The sequence below is a fragment of the Centrocercus urophasianus genome, unplaced genomic scaffold (genome assembly GCF_019232065.1).
Source record: "Centrocercus urophasianus isolate 14NV4802_14NV808 unplaced genomic scaffold, USGS_Curo_1.0 seq_14, whole genome shotgun sequence".
NCBI classification, from domain to species: Eukaryota; Metazoa; Chordata; class Aves; order Galliformes; family Phasianidae; genus Centrocercus; species Centrocercus urophasianus.
In genome coordinates, this window is record NW_024884586.1 from 27,080,614 (window position 1) to 27,100,915 (window position 20,302).

The following is a 20,302-nucleotide window of genomic DNA, read 5'->3' on the forward strand; positions in this document are numbered from 1 at the left end:
AATAGTTATGTTTGAGGAAAAAAAACACAGAAATTTATTTTTAAAAGATAAATGTTTGGATATGTTCAACATTAAAAATATTTCTCAAATCAATTATCTATTTTCCAAAGCTCAATATTCTACCTCTGCATATAAAATATATGCTGCGAGGAAAAGATGTCAAAATTTTATTTTCCAAAATTTTTAAAAATTTATTGCATTTAACAAGCTTCCTTAGGAAATCCATATTGAAAACCCATTAAGAATCCTTTTGATGTGAATTGTGCATCAAAAAAATTGATATACTGTTTTCTCACTAACACACTATTATTATTTATGGCTATGACTCAGTTGTACACAGTTAAAATAAATTTTTAATTATTTTAAAATTATGTTTTCCAGAGAAAAACAGAATCCTTGACTGATTTTTGTAATGCAACTATATTCTGAAAAAAGCTTCTATATTGTGTCATGATATTAAAAGCTTGCTAGCAACCACTTCAGGTCAGTTTGTTCATCTCAGGATGTTTATTTTGTACATTATTCCAGCAAATTCCCAATGTTCCGAAAGTGAAGTTTAGATGTTCTTCCCATCTATTACAAAATGTCACTTTCATACCAAAATATTTTAATATCAGCGGAGTTTTACTCTTTAATATAAGAAGAATTATGATCTTCACTTTGGAATAGTGGCTTTGAAGTTTTACACCAGATATACTCACACTCTTTCTAAAAGAAAAAAATAAATGCTCTTGAGTTCTCGAGATTACATAAAATCATGCTGATAATAAAAGAGATTGTTCCTGACAGTATAGTAGGGAATAAATTTAGTACATACCTCATAGCCAGGGCTAACAGGAGACTGAGACAGGAAGTTGGAAAGAATAAAAGATAGACCAAAGAAATAATGGAAAAAAGACAGAAAATAATGTTACTTTAGAAGCAAGCATGAATAGGCTATTATTTTATTCATTAATTCTACGTAGCTTGCTCTGAAAGTAATGCCTTCCATTTATTTCCTTGGAAATGACAACAGATACAAAGAGCACAACTACACTATTTGATAGAGCAAATTCTCAGCTACAAAACACTATTTTTCAGTGTAGTCACCATCATTAGCTATGCCTTTTTGCTAGCAATGATCAAGAGCCTGCATGCTGCACTGGTAAAACTCTGCACTAGCAGAGGTAACCCACTGTCACCGCTACTGAAATGCACCACCCACCATCTCACTGTGCTCACATCCACTGTTCAGTCTCCATAAACATTCAACACACATCAATGAATGTCAGTAGGTGCCATTTTTTCCACATAGAGGGATTCAATTCTACACCTTGGCTTCATCCACACTTTTATGCCAGATGCATTTTTGTCAGAATGCCCCTCTGCTGCCGTCTATTGTATGGCAACAAAGTGTAACGGAATGTTGGTGGGTAGGTTGAACCCCAACAGACATATTACCACCATCCTCCTCTAATCTTGTGTTGCACCATAATAAAATAGGAGACATTACTTTCATCGCAACCCTGATATGTTATAGAACAGAATGCAAAAGAATTGCATTTGAGCTATGATAGGTAAAAACTTGGGTAACACTACACCCTCCTAGTTTTACTTAATTTTATTATGTCCATTTGATGAGTTTTACACTGTGAAGTTAAGAAGAAAAAAAGGATATTGCCCAGATTTTATTTTATTTTTAAAGTTGCATTTAAGTATAGCCCCCAGTCAATTTTCAGCTCAAATGAAATGCTTTATTGGCTAATGAGGACAGACATAAACTTTGAAACTGTGCCTGCTGTGGCAATTCCCTAGAAAAGGATAATTCAAATAACTGTTGAAGGATACTACATTACCCATTACCATGCCTCAAAGATTTCTCAAATATCAAAATTCTACAATTTTCGGCAAAATGTCTTAGCTCCTTCACATAATGTAAAAAACATATATACTGAAATAAAAATTCAGATAATTTTGCCCCCTATGAAGAGTCTCCAGGAACTATCAACTCTCTATCAACTGTTACCACTCCACTTAGTAAATAGGTTAAAAATGAAATTTATTTTAGTTCTATTTAAGTAACTGGTAGATCTCTGACAGAATTCACTAGTCTCAGATGGAGTTTATATTTTTCTGTCAGTGACTCAAGAATCATGCCAATACAATAAAAATAATGTATAATAAAATTTTGTGATAACGGTCAATGTCTCTTTGTCTATTCACAAAGATTCCAGAATAATGAAATACATTTCAAAATACATGCTTTGATTTCACATCATAAATTGCCATAAAACTTATCTCAGAGTACAGCACAGGAATGGAGTTCAAAGAAGAGATCTGATGTAGGAAAAGTGAAAAAAGTCTATATAGACTTAAAAAAGGTGGAAAAATTCAAACATGTTCAATGCAAAAACAAAAACACATGAAGAAGTCTTGTTTGAGATCTCATCTGAAAATATGATAAATGATACCATGATTTCCTGAAGTAAAAGTGACACTGGAAAAGCACTTATTTCATTTTTCTAGGCTTATGCCTATCCTTGTAACTTTCTACAAATACACTTTCTATGTACATGTGTGAATGTGCACATGCATATATGTTTATACAAATGCATGATATTCCAAAGTTTGGTTACCCTGATGATTATAAGATCTTTGAGAAGTGTATTTTGCAGTATGCATGATACTTACTGTATTTCTTTGTATTTTAAATTAGTTTTATTTTTTTAAACATTTAAAATGTATAGCTTCGCAAAAAAAAAAAAAAATATATATATATATAAGAACCAACAGAGTCATATAATTGAACGTATTTTCATATTTAAATTGTTATCATGTAATTTATCATGTACAGTGAAGTGAGTACTGATAGAGAGTGTACTAAGACTCTCACTCATAAAACTCTTTTAATCAAAATTCCAGGAACAGAATTAGGGTCAGTCTTGTCTCAACATTTCACTGGTATTGGTCTGAATAAGCCAGCATTTTGAAATAACCTACTGAGAATCATGAATAATCTATGAAGATTTGTTGCTGCAGTTTCTGCAGAACTTAAGCACCATATTCATTTATGCAGCTTTTCAAGTAAAATACAGATTCATAATGTTAACCTTAATTTCCAAGTAGCTTTACGCTAATGATAATCATCAGCATAAGTACATAATTATGGTTCATAGATGGCACTGCATATAACACCAGATCTACACCATTCGCAATAGTGTCCTTTTAGTATGTCAAGTTTAATAAGTTTAATATTCTAATTGAGAGGAAAACATGATAATTGTTGTGTGTACTTACAAACTCTTTCCTCTCTTTCAAACCTTAAGGTTTTCAAAACTTTCACTTAGAAGTGGAGTCCATTTACACACAGTGCAAATTCATAACTTTCATATTATGATCACAAGAAAAATACTGCCAAGACAAAAACAAGTATTCTAACTTTTTTCAGTCATTGCATTTTGTTATCGGAAGACTTTTCATCATGGAAAACTACTATATTTATGAATAAACAAATACGTTGTATATGTATGTGTGCACGTGTGTCCTGCAGCTCTGCATTTAGACATCTACACATAAAAATACATATATTCTACACACATACTACACTTACCACAATGTTTTGTTTAAGGAAATGATAAAGATTTCACTTTCTCCAAACACTAAGAGATATTCTGTACATACAGGTTACTTACAAAACATTATAGCCTTGACTGTTACAGAAACTCTGTTTGATGCAGTGTCTCAGTGTTCTCCTGAGACCACTTCTTTCCTGTATCATGAACCAATGGACATAACGTTCTATGGCAGAAAAATTTCAGCATCTAATTCCAGTGAAGACATCCAATTTTGAGCATCAAGATGCAGCTTCTCACATTAGCATGGGTGGCAGTTTCAGATTTTCAAAATAACATAATTCTTCTCTACGGGAGGAGTCTACTGGGAGTATCAGAAGTGACACATACCTTAAGCTCACATACCTTAAGCTGGTGACCTCCCTTTTACATCATGATGCCTTTTCCCACAGAAAAACATTTGCATACTCTTAGCTCCAGAGTCTCCAACAGACAAAAACAAATCCTGCAGCACATAATTGTTTCTTAACAGTAATATCCATGACCTTGGTAACTAAGGAATTGCATACCAGAAGGGCTTCATCCGACACACTGGGTGATGTCTCTGCAGAAACTGTCCGAATAGTGTTGAGTCCTGTTAGGGAAACATTTGACAGGCGCCTTTTACGTACACCACTGCAGTTGTTAGGAATTTTAAATGCACATCTCTTATGGTAATTTAGACCACATCCTGAAAAGAAAAATTTAAAACCATCTGATTACAGTTTATTCCTGGAAAAGCAAAGAACATTTTTCTTTGGTGAGTAAAAACAACAGCCTTTTTTGATGAAACTTTTTTCCTCTGCTCTCCTTGTTTAGTTCCTATATTCTACATGTTCTTAGTGACATTATGAGCTCTTGAAAACTTAAACCTATACAGTGTTTTATCGATCATAGAAATGATAAATACATGGAAGGAATGGCACAAAGCTGCACCACAGAATATTCAGATTGGACATTAGGAAAAATTTCTCTTCCATCAAGATTAAACACTGTAATGGCTTCCTAGCAAGTTGATTGGTGCCCTAAGCCTGTCAGTGTTCAAGAGATGTTTGGATAATGTTCTCAATAATATTCTTCAATTTCTGGTTAGCCCTGAAGAAGTCAAGCAGTTGGAAGGTCACTTCCAATCAAACCATTCTGTTCTATTATAACTAAGAAACAGATAAGCTTCTCTTCAAACAAACCAACCCACATATAGACTGTTTTGCACTTCCACTTACAGATCAGTATCTAGGAGGCCTCAGGAGAGTCAAAAGGATACCTCCTTAATCTGTTAATTATTTTGATCATTAGATCTAATTGTCTCTACCTACCTAGTCAATTTAACAGAAAGCTGCATCAGAAACAACTGCATGAAAATGTAATGGAAGACTTCCTTCCTGAGACTGAACAGCCTGCAACCTACCCTCACATTTGAGTCCCTGGCGCACCAGTCCCCACAGCATTTCTCCACAATGGTCACAAAAGGCTGGTGCTCGGTAAGAATGAACAAAAAGAGCATGGGGTCGGATTTGAAAGTCTTCAAAAGTAGCAGAAGCTGTAACAAGAAGATTAATTCCAAAATGGAGTAAAATTAGTAGCATAACATGCTTCATATCTTTCATCACTGTACAAAACAAAACAACTTTTTTATTAGAGTTGTTATGTCTTTCCTTGTTACTCATGCAGAGTAAACTCTAGAAGATAACGAACTCTGAATTTTATATGGGTATACTATATATAGGTAAACATACCATTTCTCAAAGGTAGAAAGATTGATGGCATTTCATCACACTACAAAGACCACTGGAAAAAGAAACTACTTTTACATATATGCAGCACAACTTTATGATTTTATTTAACATAAGCTCAGAAGAAAGCTAGTAACTTGGTGATGCTGAACAAATTAAGTTCCCTAAATTGAATAATTGATGCCTTTGTTAATAGAAGTTTAAAGATAATGTACATGATAATGTAAATGATAGCACCTAAAATCTAACCAAAGATATGAAATGGAATGTAAATAAATACACAAGCAGAAAAACAGTTCAATTCTAAACAGCTTGTAGACAGAACAAGGAGTAAAAGGGGTGATGTGAAAATGAACTACAGATGGAATTTCAGTGGATAGAGAACAGAGGAAGGAGAAAAGGTTATCATTCAGTCTGAGCACCTGCAGAGGGATTTTCTTCCCGATTTTAAGAAAGAAAAAGAAAAAAGAATACATTGTGGACATCTCTGAAACTCTACTTCAGATGACTGTGTTAAAATTGTTTCTTTTTCTTACTATGTTAATGTACTAGTCCAATGAAAAATATTATGTACCAAATGTTATTAAAAATTAAGCAAGTATGCAAACACTTGATTCTATTTAGGATGTCATTTAAACATTTGATTTAGCAAGTATGTGCTTCCATTTCATAGATACCATTATGAAAGGACCAGGTCTGGAGTCAGTGAATAGAAATACCTTGTCCCTGAATAGAAATACATTTCCAATGTGGAGTCAAGAGAAAAAAAAACAATTTTTTAATAGTTCAGTTGAAATAAATCCTGAAAGACTTAAGCACCTTCAGTTCATGTATTAATAAAAAAAAATAAAAATCTGCAAACTAATGAAGTCAATCATCAAGTCTACCATCATTTCAGTCATATGTTTTTTCTATAGAATCAAAGAATACTATTTTGGAAAACTGAGCACTCAAAATTTAAAATATATACTGATATTAAAATATAAAAATGCATCTTTGTTCTTCATCTGTAAACATCAGAACAAAATATAGTCATACAAACTGATCATTTTGGATGTTGGTAATTCATACCTTCCTCTTCTCTCCACTTACCTGGTTTATTAGCTGAGATATAGACATGAAGACATGGTCATCTGCATTTGGGGAACTCCAGTCATTCAGCCTAGTATAACAAAGACACCTCCTCAGCAAGGAGGCTTCAGCTCTCTGCTTGATTTCTTCAGAGATTGAAAGTATGTTCTGAGCCTCAGCCCTTTCTATTCAAGAACTTTGATTCTGGAATTTGCAGAGCATGTGTACACATAGCTTTAAGAAGAATATGGCAATTATCTTCTCCTCCTCTATAGATAGCAGTGACCATGGAAGAGCTGTAAGCTTACTCAGCACCAAAACTGGAACAACATGCCCAATATATTTCCAACAAGACTGTGAAATGTACAGTTACACTTGCACTTACACTTGTCTCTCCAGTTTAAATTTGCACTTAACATAAAGATAAAAACAAAAAGTTTACTTAACAAGTCAGTAAGTCAGCAAGTCTACCCAGGGAGAATACAAGAATGCATGAATTTTAATACCATATATGTGAATATATATGTAAAATATACATGCAATTATTAAAGCACAATTAAAATATGAGTGATGTTTAAAAACAAAAATAGCATAAGCCTCAATCAAGCGAGGAATTTATGTACAGAAGTTTATGCCTACTTTCCTGAATATCTACCCAAATCTATTCAAGTTCTTAAATTCTATTCTGAGTGAAGGAACTTTACTATGTTGAAAGATTGGAGAGGAACTTTTTATGGATTTACTGGGTGGTAAACTATTTTTCAAATAGTATGAGCAGTGCAAAACCAAAAAAAAAAAAACCAAAAACAACAACAAAAAAAAAAAACCACACAGCCAAACTTAGAAAAAGCAGTAGCTGTCATTTATCTTCATAATTTAGATAATGAATTGAAAATATTTTAATCTTAAACTACTACTTTCCGTGAAAAGAAAACAGTAGAATCTGATTTGAATTTAAAACCTCCCAGAGGCAGTTTTCCTTAGGGATTTCTTCATTTGTCTCTCTTTCTGTATCTTAAATTCAGTTCCATCTGAAGCTGTTAAGTAGATGAAAAGCATTTTGTCATTATTCTCCTTACTTTCATTTTTATTGAACTACTCTCTTCACTATCCCCAAATGGCAAAGAAATAATTGATATCCTTCTCATTAAAGCTATCACTGAACCTTCCGACCTTCCTGCAAATTAATGAACGTGTTATCATGGTTCATGCTCCTGTAATAAATTTTTTTTCTACTCCCAAGGCAAAAAACATGATTTAGAAATGACTTAATTACATCTTCTGTTGAGTTTGGGTTACAGATAAGTGTAATACTAAATATCACATTTGTAACAGTAATAATGAAATTTTAGGAGACGGAAATCTAATGTAAAGAAACCTCCCAAAGTATGGAACTTCAAGTTTATGCAGAGATGATTATGAGCACACATGCAAAACTGCATACAGATTTTTAAAATCTGAATGTCCCACATATTTTCCTTTCTTGTACAATGAAACCAGCAAAACAGAGATGATAAAATTTCAGAGAAACTACTTTTCAGTTGAAGTTTAATTTTTGCCTGAAGTCTTTAACTGATTACTGAATTGGGATTTTTCCTTGACAGAAAAGTAAATTGTGTGTGCTGAATTATGGCTGGATTTAAATAGGTCTGTGGCAAGTTGGGCCATCATTTTCACAGGGTACTCAACCTCCTGCCACATCTGCTACAACATACTAGAGTTAAATCTCAGCAATGATGAGCTGACTGGCAAATTTGCCTACCTAAAACAAACTCTAAGAGCAGCTGAACTATACTTCTGTGGGGAGGAGAGACAATTGTTAGTAATGAAGAGTCCATTTGAATGAAATGTACCAGAAACAAAGTACAAAGCATTGAAAGGCAGGAAATCATATCAGGGAACAATGAAAGACTGCTGCATCCAGACCATGTACTAGGTTATTAGGCTGGCATACAAAGGAATGCAGATCAACATTGCAGCAAAATGCTACTAGGGCACTCACTCTCCAGCCTAAAGCCTCTCAGGCACCACCACCAACAGGTCAGCAAGAAACCGAAGTTAAAGTCAAACTACTAGATGAGAAACACCAGCCTAATGGTTGAAAAGGTAAGTTCTGGAATACTTCCTGCATTATCAAAATAAGATGAGTAGAGATAAATATCATTCTTACTTTTCATCATGACTCTCTTGACTGAATAACTGGAACTTTAAAATATACCATTTTATACTGAAAATATAAATATTCAAAAATGAAAGGTGGGGAGGGCATTTATATGATTCTTTATATGATTCTAAGAAAGCTTTAACAAGTACTAAAGAATCTAGTAATTAAATGAAAACATACCAACATTCCTTCCCCTTAATTTGAACTTTTGGTAATGTTCTATTGTGCTTAAAGGCATGAAAACATTTTGGGTTTTAATCCTTCATGTAATCCAGTATTTTTCTCGGCTTAAATTTACATGTTCTCATCAAGCTCTGCAGAAAGCAGTCTAGCTTTTTGTCTCAGGAAACAGTGTTATTTCAGAGCGCTATTCATTGAAACTATAATGTGTAGACCTTACTTTAGACGAATTATGTTTACTAGAAAATTGCCCGCATCTTTTATCTGTATAAATATACAAAGTTCACAGAGTCAGAATCACAGTATAGTTCAGGTTGGAAGAGACCCTGTAGGTCATCTCTACCTTCTCTGTTCAAGCAGGGACAACTAAAGCCACATCCATGTTTGGATGGTCTTTGAATATTTCCAAGAAGGAGACTTCACAGCCCCTCTGGGCAGCCTGTGCAAGTACTCCATCACCTGAATTGTAAACAAGTCTTCTGGTGGAACCTCCTGGTACTGAAAAAAACCTAGTCCTATCCTCTTTGCACTTTCCCATATTGTTCTGCAACACAGCTTTCTCAATTTTCTATGGCTAAACTTAGCACAGCTTAGATTTTCGGAGCACGCAACACCACAACTAGTAGTACATGAAATAGATTTTTTAAATTTCTTCCATAATTTTTCAACTTTTAATTGTTTAAATTTACACATCTAGAAATGCTTCCATACAACTGCTAACAAACAAAGTTTTAACTTTCAGAATACTCCAGTGTTATGCAATGAGAAGACAAAAGCACTGCTGATAAAGAGAATGATATGTACATGTTTCAAATTAAATGGAGACCATTTCTTTAACAAAAAAAATGTCATGGTACCTTCATACTTTTACAGAACACTGTTGCTATGAAGGCAACTTTCAGACTATACGTAAAACCGCATACTAAAAAAAGAATGGGTTCCAAATGTGCCCATTATTGTACGCTGAGCAACCAATTACTTTGTAGATAAGTTTGTAATATTATGTTCTTAAATGATGTTATTATGCTATTAATTCTTAGAATAACTTTTCACTATCTACTTAAGCATTCCAAGTATCACTAAAACACAGATGTTGAAACTAGAACAGTTTTGACAAGGCAATTTCATCAAGTCTGTTAATGACTTTGCTGTTAGTGGCTAGTGCTCCCTGTTCAGGGCTCAGGAGCAGATCTATCAGTCATCGCAGCTGGAAATGAGACCAAGAAGACATTGTGACCCATAGAGGCAAGTCCTGCTTTCAGAGAGAGGCAAATGATTTACTGATCACTTTGAATTCCAAATCCAGAAGGACATGAACTATTAGCAGAGACGAGATCCTGCTACTTTGAGCAACACAGCTTTGTGTAATGGGAACTTTCATCTAGCATTCATGCCTCTCATAGCCTAAGAAAACACCAATCACACGATCAGTAATATCTTGCAGCTATGAAAAGTAGACTTTCCCCTGCTATCCTCTTCCATGTGGAATGCCTTTAAAAGTAATGTATCCCATTGACAGGCATTCTTGAGTCTTTTGCTACGAGATCTGCTGACATTCACCACTTAAAAAATAAATAAAACATGCCCTGGCACACTATTCAACTTCAAACATTGCTTAAGCCATATCAAGTAATGGATGTCTGTACGATTTCACTGGGCTAAGAGACAAGAAAGCCTTTTACTCTTTCTGAAATTCTATTCTGGCAATCAATGAAAGTCTAAGAGAGTTTCACCAAAGTCAGCAGACTGCTAGAAGTTCAAACAAGCCAAAGATTTGACCTCTGATCTCTACTCTGATCTCCATCTTAATACCTGGTTTAGAAATAAAACTAAGATTATCAAGACTCCAATATATGAAAATTAAAACTTTTGAAAAACTAGACATATTCAGATTTTTAATCACTGTTTATTTTTTCTTGTCTGAGATAAAAAAGGTTGAATAAGGAATATTCAGGTCTAATGCATTTTCCAGAAATACTTCAAATTTTACATGCAGTAAAACCCAATAAAGTGTTGGTTTTTTTTTTTTCTTTTCCTTTTTCCTACCTATTATTGCTTTTATCCCAATGCTTTAGGTGAAAAATAGCCAAAATTACTAATGCTAACAGTTGGCAGGTAATCCGCTGCCAACTGAGGGAAATAAATATCGAGAACTGAATTTCAAACTCTTAAGAAAAAATCTGCAACTCACTAGCTGCAACTGGTAGTGTCTGGTTACAGTTTTTGATAGTGCCAGAACTGTATAAAAGTGGAACAACCTGCATATTCCAGTAATAAAGAGACAGGAAACAGAAACACCAAATATAATGCTGTTTACATGTTGCATTCCTGCATGTGGACTAATTAGATTGGAAAAAAAATGTGAGCTTGGTGGTGCAGTAAGAGGAGGTGAAAGAGCAAGGTCCTCTAGAACAGAACCTTAGCATCTGGAAACAAGAGGGTAAATATTCTGCCTACAAATAAGATGCTGGGAATGAGGCATGATCCAGAGATCAGGAAACTGCAGGCCAAGGGATGTTCATACATTTAGGCTAGTGATAACTAAAACTGGGAGCTTCAAGCAGTGGCACAGAAGGAAACAAGAAAACTTTGCATTCAACCTTCCCAGGCCAGTAGGTACCTGCCTCAAATTTCTCAAATTTCTTTATGAAAACCAAGAACAAGGCTGCATATCTTTCACTGTTTACAGTACTGTATTTAGCCAATGCATCAAAATGCATAAACTTAATTGTGCTTATTTACTTATTTATTTAGCACTGCACTGCACCCTCCCCTTGCCTGCTTTCAGCCAAGACAGTGTTGATAGCACACTGATGTTTTGGTTGTTGATGAGTGATAGGTGTGTGCCCAGGGCTGGGCTCAGTGACTTGGTGGGGAAGATCTGCACCCATGATGGCAGGGCAGCAGGGTGAGGTCTCATTATAGGCTGTGCTGGCTACCCAATGGGTTGGACATGTCTGCTATAAACCATTTTCAAGCACATAAACAATAAGTGAGTCATGAGAATTCAGCAAGCATTCACCAAGTGTAAGTCATACATGACCAAGAAGATAAACTTCTGTAATTAAATGACTGGCTTGGTATGCAAACGAGGAGCTGTGGATATTGTCTCAGGTTCAATAATACTTTTGATACTGCCTCTCATAAAATGCTCATAGTGAAACTGTTGTTGTATGGACTGGATGAACAGAAAGTGAGGTGAACTGAAAACTGGCCAAACTGCTGGGCCAAGGGGATGGTGATCAGGTGCACGAAACCTAATCGGAGGGCCACTTAGCTATCAGTGTATCCCAGGAGTCAATATGGTCTATGCCTGACTAATAAGTCTTTCAAAGACCTCAGACCATCAGAGAAAAAGAACAGAAGTATGACTATAAATAATTGTGTATTTTCATCCTCAATTTTATCTTTTCTAGGATATGACTGGAAAATGTAACCAAGTTAAGCAAATGGAAAATTTGTACATAAAATATCCAAGATGACATAACTTGGAAAAAATAAATGAATTATAGCTAGAAACAGTTTGTTGGTGGTGGATTTTTTTGTTTGTTTTTAATGGATTAAAATAATTCAAGAATGACGCAGTGCGAATCTCCAATGCCTGGTCAAAAAAAAAGTTAAACAAACAAAAAAACCAAAATATTTAGAGAACATACAGTTGCTCCACTGAACACAAAACAGTTGCTATTGACTTACTGATTTATCTAGGATTTCACTCATGCACAAAGTAAAATGAAATTGAAATACACATTGGGAAATGGTGACACCAATACTCCTCACTTGACACTGTGTTTGGTTTCAGAGACCAACCTAAAAAGAGCTATAGTGAGAGAGAAGAATTGACAGATGAGAAAAACCACTGTAGTCTTGGAAGATGACTTCCATGTACAGCGAGATTACAAGACCATAATTCTGTCATTTTTAAAGGAAACGAGTAAGCAGGTACTGGATTCCAGAAGAGAAGGAAGCTGCAAAAGAACAAAAACAGGGAACTAACATAATGCCTGAAGTAAAACCTTCTGCACCAATAAAACAGCAAGGTGAATTTTCACGTCCTGAGAGGCAGGCAAGCACTCCAAACTTAGGCAATAAGTCACCTACTAGCTGTCTAGGATAACAAAAATATTACTGAGGCCTCATTTAGAGACAGAATGAAGTAGGTTTCATAGAACGACAAAGTCTCCAGTTCTGAGTCAGGCACAAAAACAAGCAGATTGCAACTTGTATCATTTCCTAATTCTTTTCCTTAGTTTCCATTTCAAATTGTTAATTTTCCTGAAGGGAAAAACTCCAGAATTTGTATTGGCACTGAACAGAGCTCAGACAGCTGATCCTAGCAGTCTGTGCCTTTCTTCTGTGGGCCAGTCAGCAGACAGACACACACCAGTTGTTTAGCAAGCTGCATGATTCTTATACTCCATAAAATTCCCAACTGGCATAATGCACCAAAGTAAAATACAAGTAATAATGTTCATTGTGTATATATAAAAGCACAACAGATGCTGCATTCTGAAGTGATTAAATTTCATTTCTTTCAATAGAAAATTCTAGCTCTGCCACAAACTGTAACAGTTATGTTATTTGACTTCTGCAGGTACAATTTTATTCCCTAAAATGGTCTGAAGTGCTTTGTTTACACTTTTCTCAACTATAAATTTTTCTATGTAATTTTTCATCTCTCTCAAGAACTTGGAGCATAAGGTCCAAACCAGAAGATGATGTTACTATTGCTTAAACTGTCAAGGTAATGAACAGAATATGAAAATTAAAAAGAAACGTATGTAATAATCACAAGTTGTTCAGCCTTGACAGAAAAAATTTTAATTACATAAAGCACTGTGAAAAAACATTATGTAATCCCAAAGTATTAGGACTGACAGTTCAGCTTTTTCTCCAGTAGTCAATATTGATTTCTGCAATAAAAAATGAATGCAGTGGATCAGTATAACTTGTGACATCAGACATCAGTGTTTCAGGGGCTGTTTACTCACAGTGCACAGTTTTCAGCAACAAAGCTGTAGCATTATATTCTATTGCCTTTTTCAGGCTATTCAAAAATAATTTTCCAAAACTTTGAATTTATAGAACTTTGGAATGTATATTCTGTTAAGACATTTTTAATGTAAGCTCGAAATAGAACACTTGACAATCAAACACACAAAGAGACAGCCAAATGTTGTGAAGCCTCTGTCTTTGGAGATACTCAAAGACCAACTACACATGCCTTCTAAACAACCCAACCTATCTAACACTACGTGAGCAAAGAGGTTGGACCAGGTGATCTCCAGAGGTCTGTACCTTCCAAACATAACCATTCTGTGATTCTATAATATTTTATCGACTAATACTCAGGAACAAATAAACACTTTCTAAACTTAAGTTGTGAATAATAATAATGTGGGCAGATAAATAATCCACTGTTTGTCAAATACAATCAAGCTTCTTATTTAAAGAACACTGAGCAGAATTGCAGGTGTTCTCTCCCCTATTGAAGTTCAGGCTATGACTTCCCAGAGGCAGAAAAATCCACTCTGTTTGTTGACAGGGGCACATGACGTGCCCCATTGTGAGTAAAGAAAGACATAAGAGATTGACAAACTCACAGCAGTTGTTGGATATCTTGCACTATAAATAATTTCAGCTGGTGTCTGTCACATACTAAAGTGAACATTGTGTTTGTGCAGTTTCCTAGGCTTCTTTGAGACATCTTTTCTCCCACTAGTCCTCTAATTAAATTTTACTATTTGAATTCCATCACCTTATCTTATGAAAGTCAAACTAATTTCAAGCAACACATTATGTACTAGTCTTCAAATGTTTAGCATATGTGTGCACCAATAACATAATTTTAGTATAATAAACTAAATGAAAATAAAATGCAGTTGATTGACACTGTCAACTGCTGTGTAAGTTATTAGGAGACACGCAACAGTTATTAGAAGGTATAGAAGAACAGTATATTTGGGGATTCGCCTTTATCTAAAATTTGATTACTAGAACACAGAACAACACTACTTTGTGATATTAAATTCAGCCAGCACCCTATATAATCTATTTTTATAAAGCTTATACAAAGCCTGCACAATTGTAGGAACCACTCACATTTTCATACAGTATTGTTCTAACAGCCTTATAAATATTGCCGAGTTGCTTGTACTTGACCACTTTGGAAAGTTGCATCACCCACAAAATAAAGTCATTACGGGATTTATGCTTCTAAGTTGTACAGTTCTCTTGAAGATTTCAAAAGTTACTTGCCTGATTTTGGGAAACTGGAAGATATGTGGTCTCCATTTCAAACACATAAAAACAATGCATCAAATGAAAAACTAAATTCCTTGCTACTTCATTTGATTTATTGATCTGGAGTGGTTATCTTAAATGGAATATGTGAAATAGAGACTACTGGCATCCAATAAAGCGATCCTAAAATAATATATATTTACTACCAAATCTAGAATTAAATTTTTCCTCTTTTTTTTTTTTTTTTTTTAAATTGTGTAATCATCCAAAGAATCAGAGCAGCTCTGAAAGACATTCCTGTGAAATGTGAATGCTGTGAAAAATCATTTGCTCTACTTCCAATAGACATTTTATTGCACTTCATATAAGATAAAAGACAAAAATCCTTATTTTAAAAGGAGCCAGGTCACTATTAGTAAAAATGGCATTGATATTTTCCACACAGGTAATTATGAACTAGCCGCACCAATTAATGGACTAAGAGAAAAATGTATAGTATACCCAATTACATATTAAATTGCTCATACATTATTCAAGACATCTTGAATACGATCAATCCCAATTTTCAAGCTACAGTCTTAATTAAATGTTAAAATGATGTTTTTGTTGGTTTTTTTGTGTTCTTTCTACTGTACTTCCTTGACTAGATGACTTTCCTCTGAAAATGCAGACCTAACTTTTTTCATATTGGTTACTGAAATTAACTTGTTGCTTAACCAATAATATGGACAAAATCAAGCTGGCAAAAAGGAAGAACAATTCAAAAATTAGTAGGCTTATAATGACAGTACACATGGCATAGATCTATCTGTGAAGATTTTGATCCAGTATAAGCAAAAATCCATATATAGAAAACTTCCTTTTCCTTGGATCCTAATTGGAACAAAAATACTGTGGATGTCTTCAGTTGTGCAAGCATGACAATCATTTTCATATTTTTCTTACCTGATAAGACAACTTCAACTAAGTCTCCTTCTTGGATATCTCCAGCTGATTTCACCAACTGGAGAATGTTTTCAGAGGTAGGATCATGACGGAAGAGAAGAATTTTGTCATACATTCCATAGAAACCACATTCAGGAAACTGCAAATACAAACCTGAATGTTACTAAAACACATAACTGTAAAATACAATTAATATCATTAATTTTCAGGGCAAAGTAGACTATTGTTCACACCAGTAGAAAACAAAAGTGAATGTTTTTCCATATATGGCAATATTTAATACTGTATTCTATAAATGGCTTTTCCCCCATGTATGTAAGCACATTTGCCTTTTTTTGTTTGCAACTAATGTGGTATCCCTTACTTGATGTCTTTTCAAAGGCAAGTTCACAAGAAACTTGATTAGATACTGGTAAAGAAAGTTATTGGACTAGAGAACCTCCACCAATTTACATTATTTAATAATCCTACGATTTTTAGAAAGATAAGTGGTAAAAGGATATCTGAAGGCCAACAGAAATAATTTTTAGCTCTACCTAAGATACAACACCTAAGCAGAATGTCATTTGATAACAATCATTTCATGAGACTAAATTATGTCACGTAACACATTCATTCAACAATTGTTCAGCGTCAGCTTTAAATTATTACTGATTTTTATCTCTATTTCTGAAATGAGAATTCTTTTCCATTAAAAAAAAAAAAAAAAGCTTCTTAATTGTGTTGGTTCTTTCAAATTTTTATTCTTAAGATATTTTTTTAATGCCCAGTTCCATTGCAATATAATCCAAATCTAACAAAGCATCTGTTCACTGAGATGATGTCACTGGAGATTTCTTCTTTATTCCTCAAATGTTAAATACTGGATAGAAAATTAATAATTTATATACTAAATAAAGTTATGAACCTGTTGATAAGTTTAACTGCATTTATCAATTAGTTGTCTTCCTATAATAAAGTTTAAAATCTAATGATTTCTAAATAAGAATATATAATTAAGTTTAAAGGCAGCTACAAGTCAGATAAGCATGTAATTTCTTGTAATTGTACACATTCCTTCTCATCCACTTTTGGACAAAGCTTATCTAAAAAATATGCTCTCTTTTTTTCTTTTTGAACCTTTCAGAAATGCCTTGCAATGAAGCAAGAGAAGCCAGAGACTTTCAGTTGTTGTTTAGGTGTTGTGGCAGCAGAAGCCAGACTTTTTCATAATTACATTTGCTTTATTTCATAGAATATATATTCCTAAAAACTAGATACTTAGAGAATAAAAATGAAAAGTGATCAATAGTGTTTCTTTCACACTGCAGTATGCAGCAGCACTGAGCTAAAGGTAAAAAGCCTGATGAAGCTGCTTCCTGTCAGAAGACTGAGGGAATTTTCTTATTTGGAAGCACTGTAAAATGAAAAACATCTTTAAAAACAGCCACTTATGACCTTTTTCAAACACTGATAGAATTTTTCCATTTCACTGTATTTCAGAGATAGGACAGGCATTTCCCTCTAAATCTTTTTTTAATCCTTCTCTGTACACCCCCATTCCATTTGCTCTTTTAGTGTTAACTTCTATTTGTATCTACCTATAAAAAGCATTTTCTCTTCTGCATGTATTATATGTTGCGTGTGTGTGTGAATATGTACACTGTAAGGTATTATCTATTGTATTCTGAAGAAAGATGAACTCGATGACTATCTAAATTAAATATATATATATGCAAGAGTTATTTGCTGGGATCAAGTTAGTTTTCCCAACATAAGCTACTCTATCACCAAAAAAGCCATTTTGATGGTATCATTCTCCAAATAAAGTGCTGTGTAAAGACCAACTGTTGCAACAGTGACAAAAATATTCCCTCAGCTAAGTTTTTCCTGCCAACAATAATGTTGATAAGCACAAACAAAAGTAAACAAAAATCTAACACATTGCTTGGTACTACAACACTATAAATATCATTTATTTTTGCCAAATGCAGAGCAAAATAGGAAATGCATACAAGTCAATGCCACCTAAAAGCTAACTAGATTTGACTATGTAAAAGCTAACTAAAAATGACATTATTAAACATTCTCAACACTGTTAAAAGCCCTTTATTACTATGCTATGTGCTTAAATGAAATTACCAGGAATGAAATGAACACAGAAAATACTACAATGTGGAAATACAATATTTCCTTAAGAATCAGGACACAGCAAAATTGTTTATATGGTGTGAGCTAATTGTCTATTTCTGGATGCTTTTCAAGGCATCAGTAGTCATTAGGATATAACATCTCTGCATATACACATTGCTTACTATCCCCAAGTGTGAAACAAAAGACATCAGTTTAAACTGTTCATAACATGATTTAATCTAGGTTGCATTAATGTACAGTTGAGGCAGGATAAATGAACTTAATAGCATAATAGTTTGTTAAATTGCCATAATTCAGCTGTATATTTTAAGTACCACATGACAAAAATACAAAATTTGTTATTTTAAACACTGTAAAACAATGCAAGCAATAAGGAGATTATGAGATCCTATATTTTGTTATTTTGAAGGCCATGAAAAACTTGATTAGAAAATGAGGTGTAGATTCATGAGTGAACATACCAAAAATGTATTTTGAAATTTAGAAAAACAGGAAAGATTTTTGCAAATGAATGTTTTAAAATGACAACTTTCAAAATGCAAGAGCAAACAGAACTTGAGAGTTAACGAAATAAATTGCATTACCTGCCCACAGGCTTTGTTCATTAATTTACTAAATCAAACATAGCCGACAGAAGAAAAAATACTACAGTATATATATATATATTTATATACAAAACTATAATACAAACTATCCTCATAAGATGTACCAGATTTGTGCTTTGCTATAAGAGCAATTAACGTTGCCTAACCTTGCTTGTAGATGACATTATTGCTAAAAACATCATCTGTCAGTGCAGTAAACTTACAATTTAAGCTCTGTATAATTCCCTCATTCTATATTAGTGATTACCAGTTTTTAGTGCACCCTTGTAAAGGTAATACTAAAAACTATTATCAGATTACTGTAACACACTCTTCTGCAAAATAAATAAATAAAATATACTCTTTTTCATAATGCTGCCAGTGACACGTCAAAAATAAACTGCTCTCACAAAGAAGCAACACTCTAGCAGTAAATAAGCTGACCAGGCTTAAGAAAATTTGAATTCTGTACCTGTAAAGTTGCACTGAAGTGACTTACAATTTTAACTACTGATCAGTGTAACTGCTTATTAAGCACACACACATAAATTTGCAGGATTAAAGGTTTCAGACATTGGTCCAAAGTAGCATTCATTGAAACAATCAATTATGTCATAATTTGAATATATTCGTGATAGAGTCACATTAATTTCAAACAGTTTGGGGAGAAAAACTTGTAATTTACTGATCATCTACATTTAAGTATAAACTGGCATGAATTGCAGAGTGCAACTGAAGCTTGGGCAATTCTGAGAGTATAATGTTCCTGAATCAAGCCACAAGTTATTTCTCACTGGTCCACTTTAAGTTACAAAATTTCTACTAAGAACTGTATTTGACTAAGGAAGTGATTACAAATGTATTGGAATTCTGAATACATTTACCGTTGGATTGCGGGGATATTAATACTGTTAGTTTATTAGAGTTTGCATGAGCAATACTTACTGAATGCAGATGCAGTAATCATTCACTGAGTGAGATTACTTTAATAATACCTCACTTAATTACATCCCCCTCAGAAAGTAAAATGTATATGCAAGTATTATATGGCACCTCAAAAGTTATGATTACCCTAACAAAGTTTACTTTTAAAAATTTCAGCAACAAAGATGTAAATGTCAGTTTTCAGCATTTCAATTCCAATTATTCAACAATGCTTTTCTCATATTTTGTAAATAATTTCTCCTTACAGGAAAAGTAATGTTATCATAACAGAAGTGTATTATCTGGGAAAAGCTTAATGGACATTGATTCTGGATATTTAGCCTTAAGAACTCATCTAAACATTCATGTAAAATTTGTTTTATGTCATATTGTTGCAGCTCTTTAGGTAGAAAAACAAAAAACAAAACAAAAAAGCCAATAGGAAACAACACTAGCATCTGAAGTCATTCATGAGTAGGCTGAAGTTGTGTACTTCCTTCATTTCCATGTCATTTAACTGTTTTCTTACCATGAGATTTCAAAAAAAGTGAATAGTCTTTTCAGATGAAAAAGTCTGCTGTTCAGTATCATGAGTAATAATTTGACGCTGTCCCATTTGTGGGTAGTACAGCAGCAGATTACCCAGAAGACACAGGACAAGAAGAAGCTTGGCACCAATCCTTCCTCATCACATATCAAAGTGAAAGTAGTCACTGAAGTGTTTTTATCTTTAGC

General features: G+C 33.8%; 1 protein-coding gene across 5 annotated transcripts in view; it reads right to left on the reverse strand.

Annotated features, from left to right (window-relative positions):
* Positions 1-20,302, reverse strand: part of PRKD1 (protein kinase D1) — a 109,387-nt gene that overhangs the window by 34,223 nt on the left and 54,862 nt on the right. For 2 of the 5 annotated variants that reach the window (XM_042813300.1, XM_042813302.1), the window contains exons 2-5: positions 15,927-16,065; positions 4,999-5,130; positions 4,121-4,281; positions 818-841 (exon numbers count right to left, since the gene is read on the reverse strand). In XM_042813300.1, coding sequence (XP_042669234.1) covers positions 818-841; positions 4,121-4,281; positions 4,999-5,130; positions 15,927-16,065 — 456 coding nt within the window. Of the gene's footprint in view, positions 1-817; positions 842-4,120; positions 4,282-4,998; positions 5,131-6,415; positions 8,600-15,926; positions 16,066-20,302 lie in introns of those variants that run through there. The other 3 variants (XM_042813304.1, XM_042813303.1, XM_042813301.1) reach the window with 3 other exon arrangements.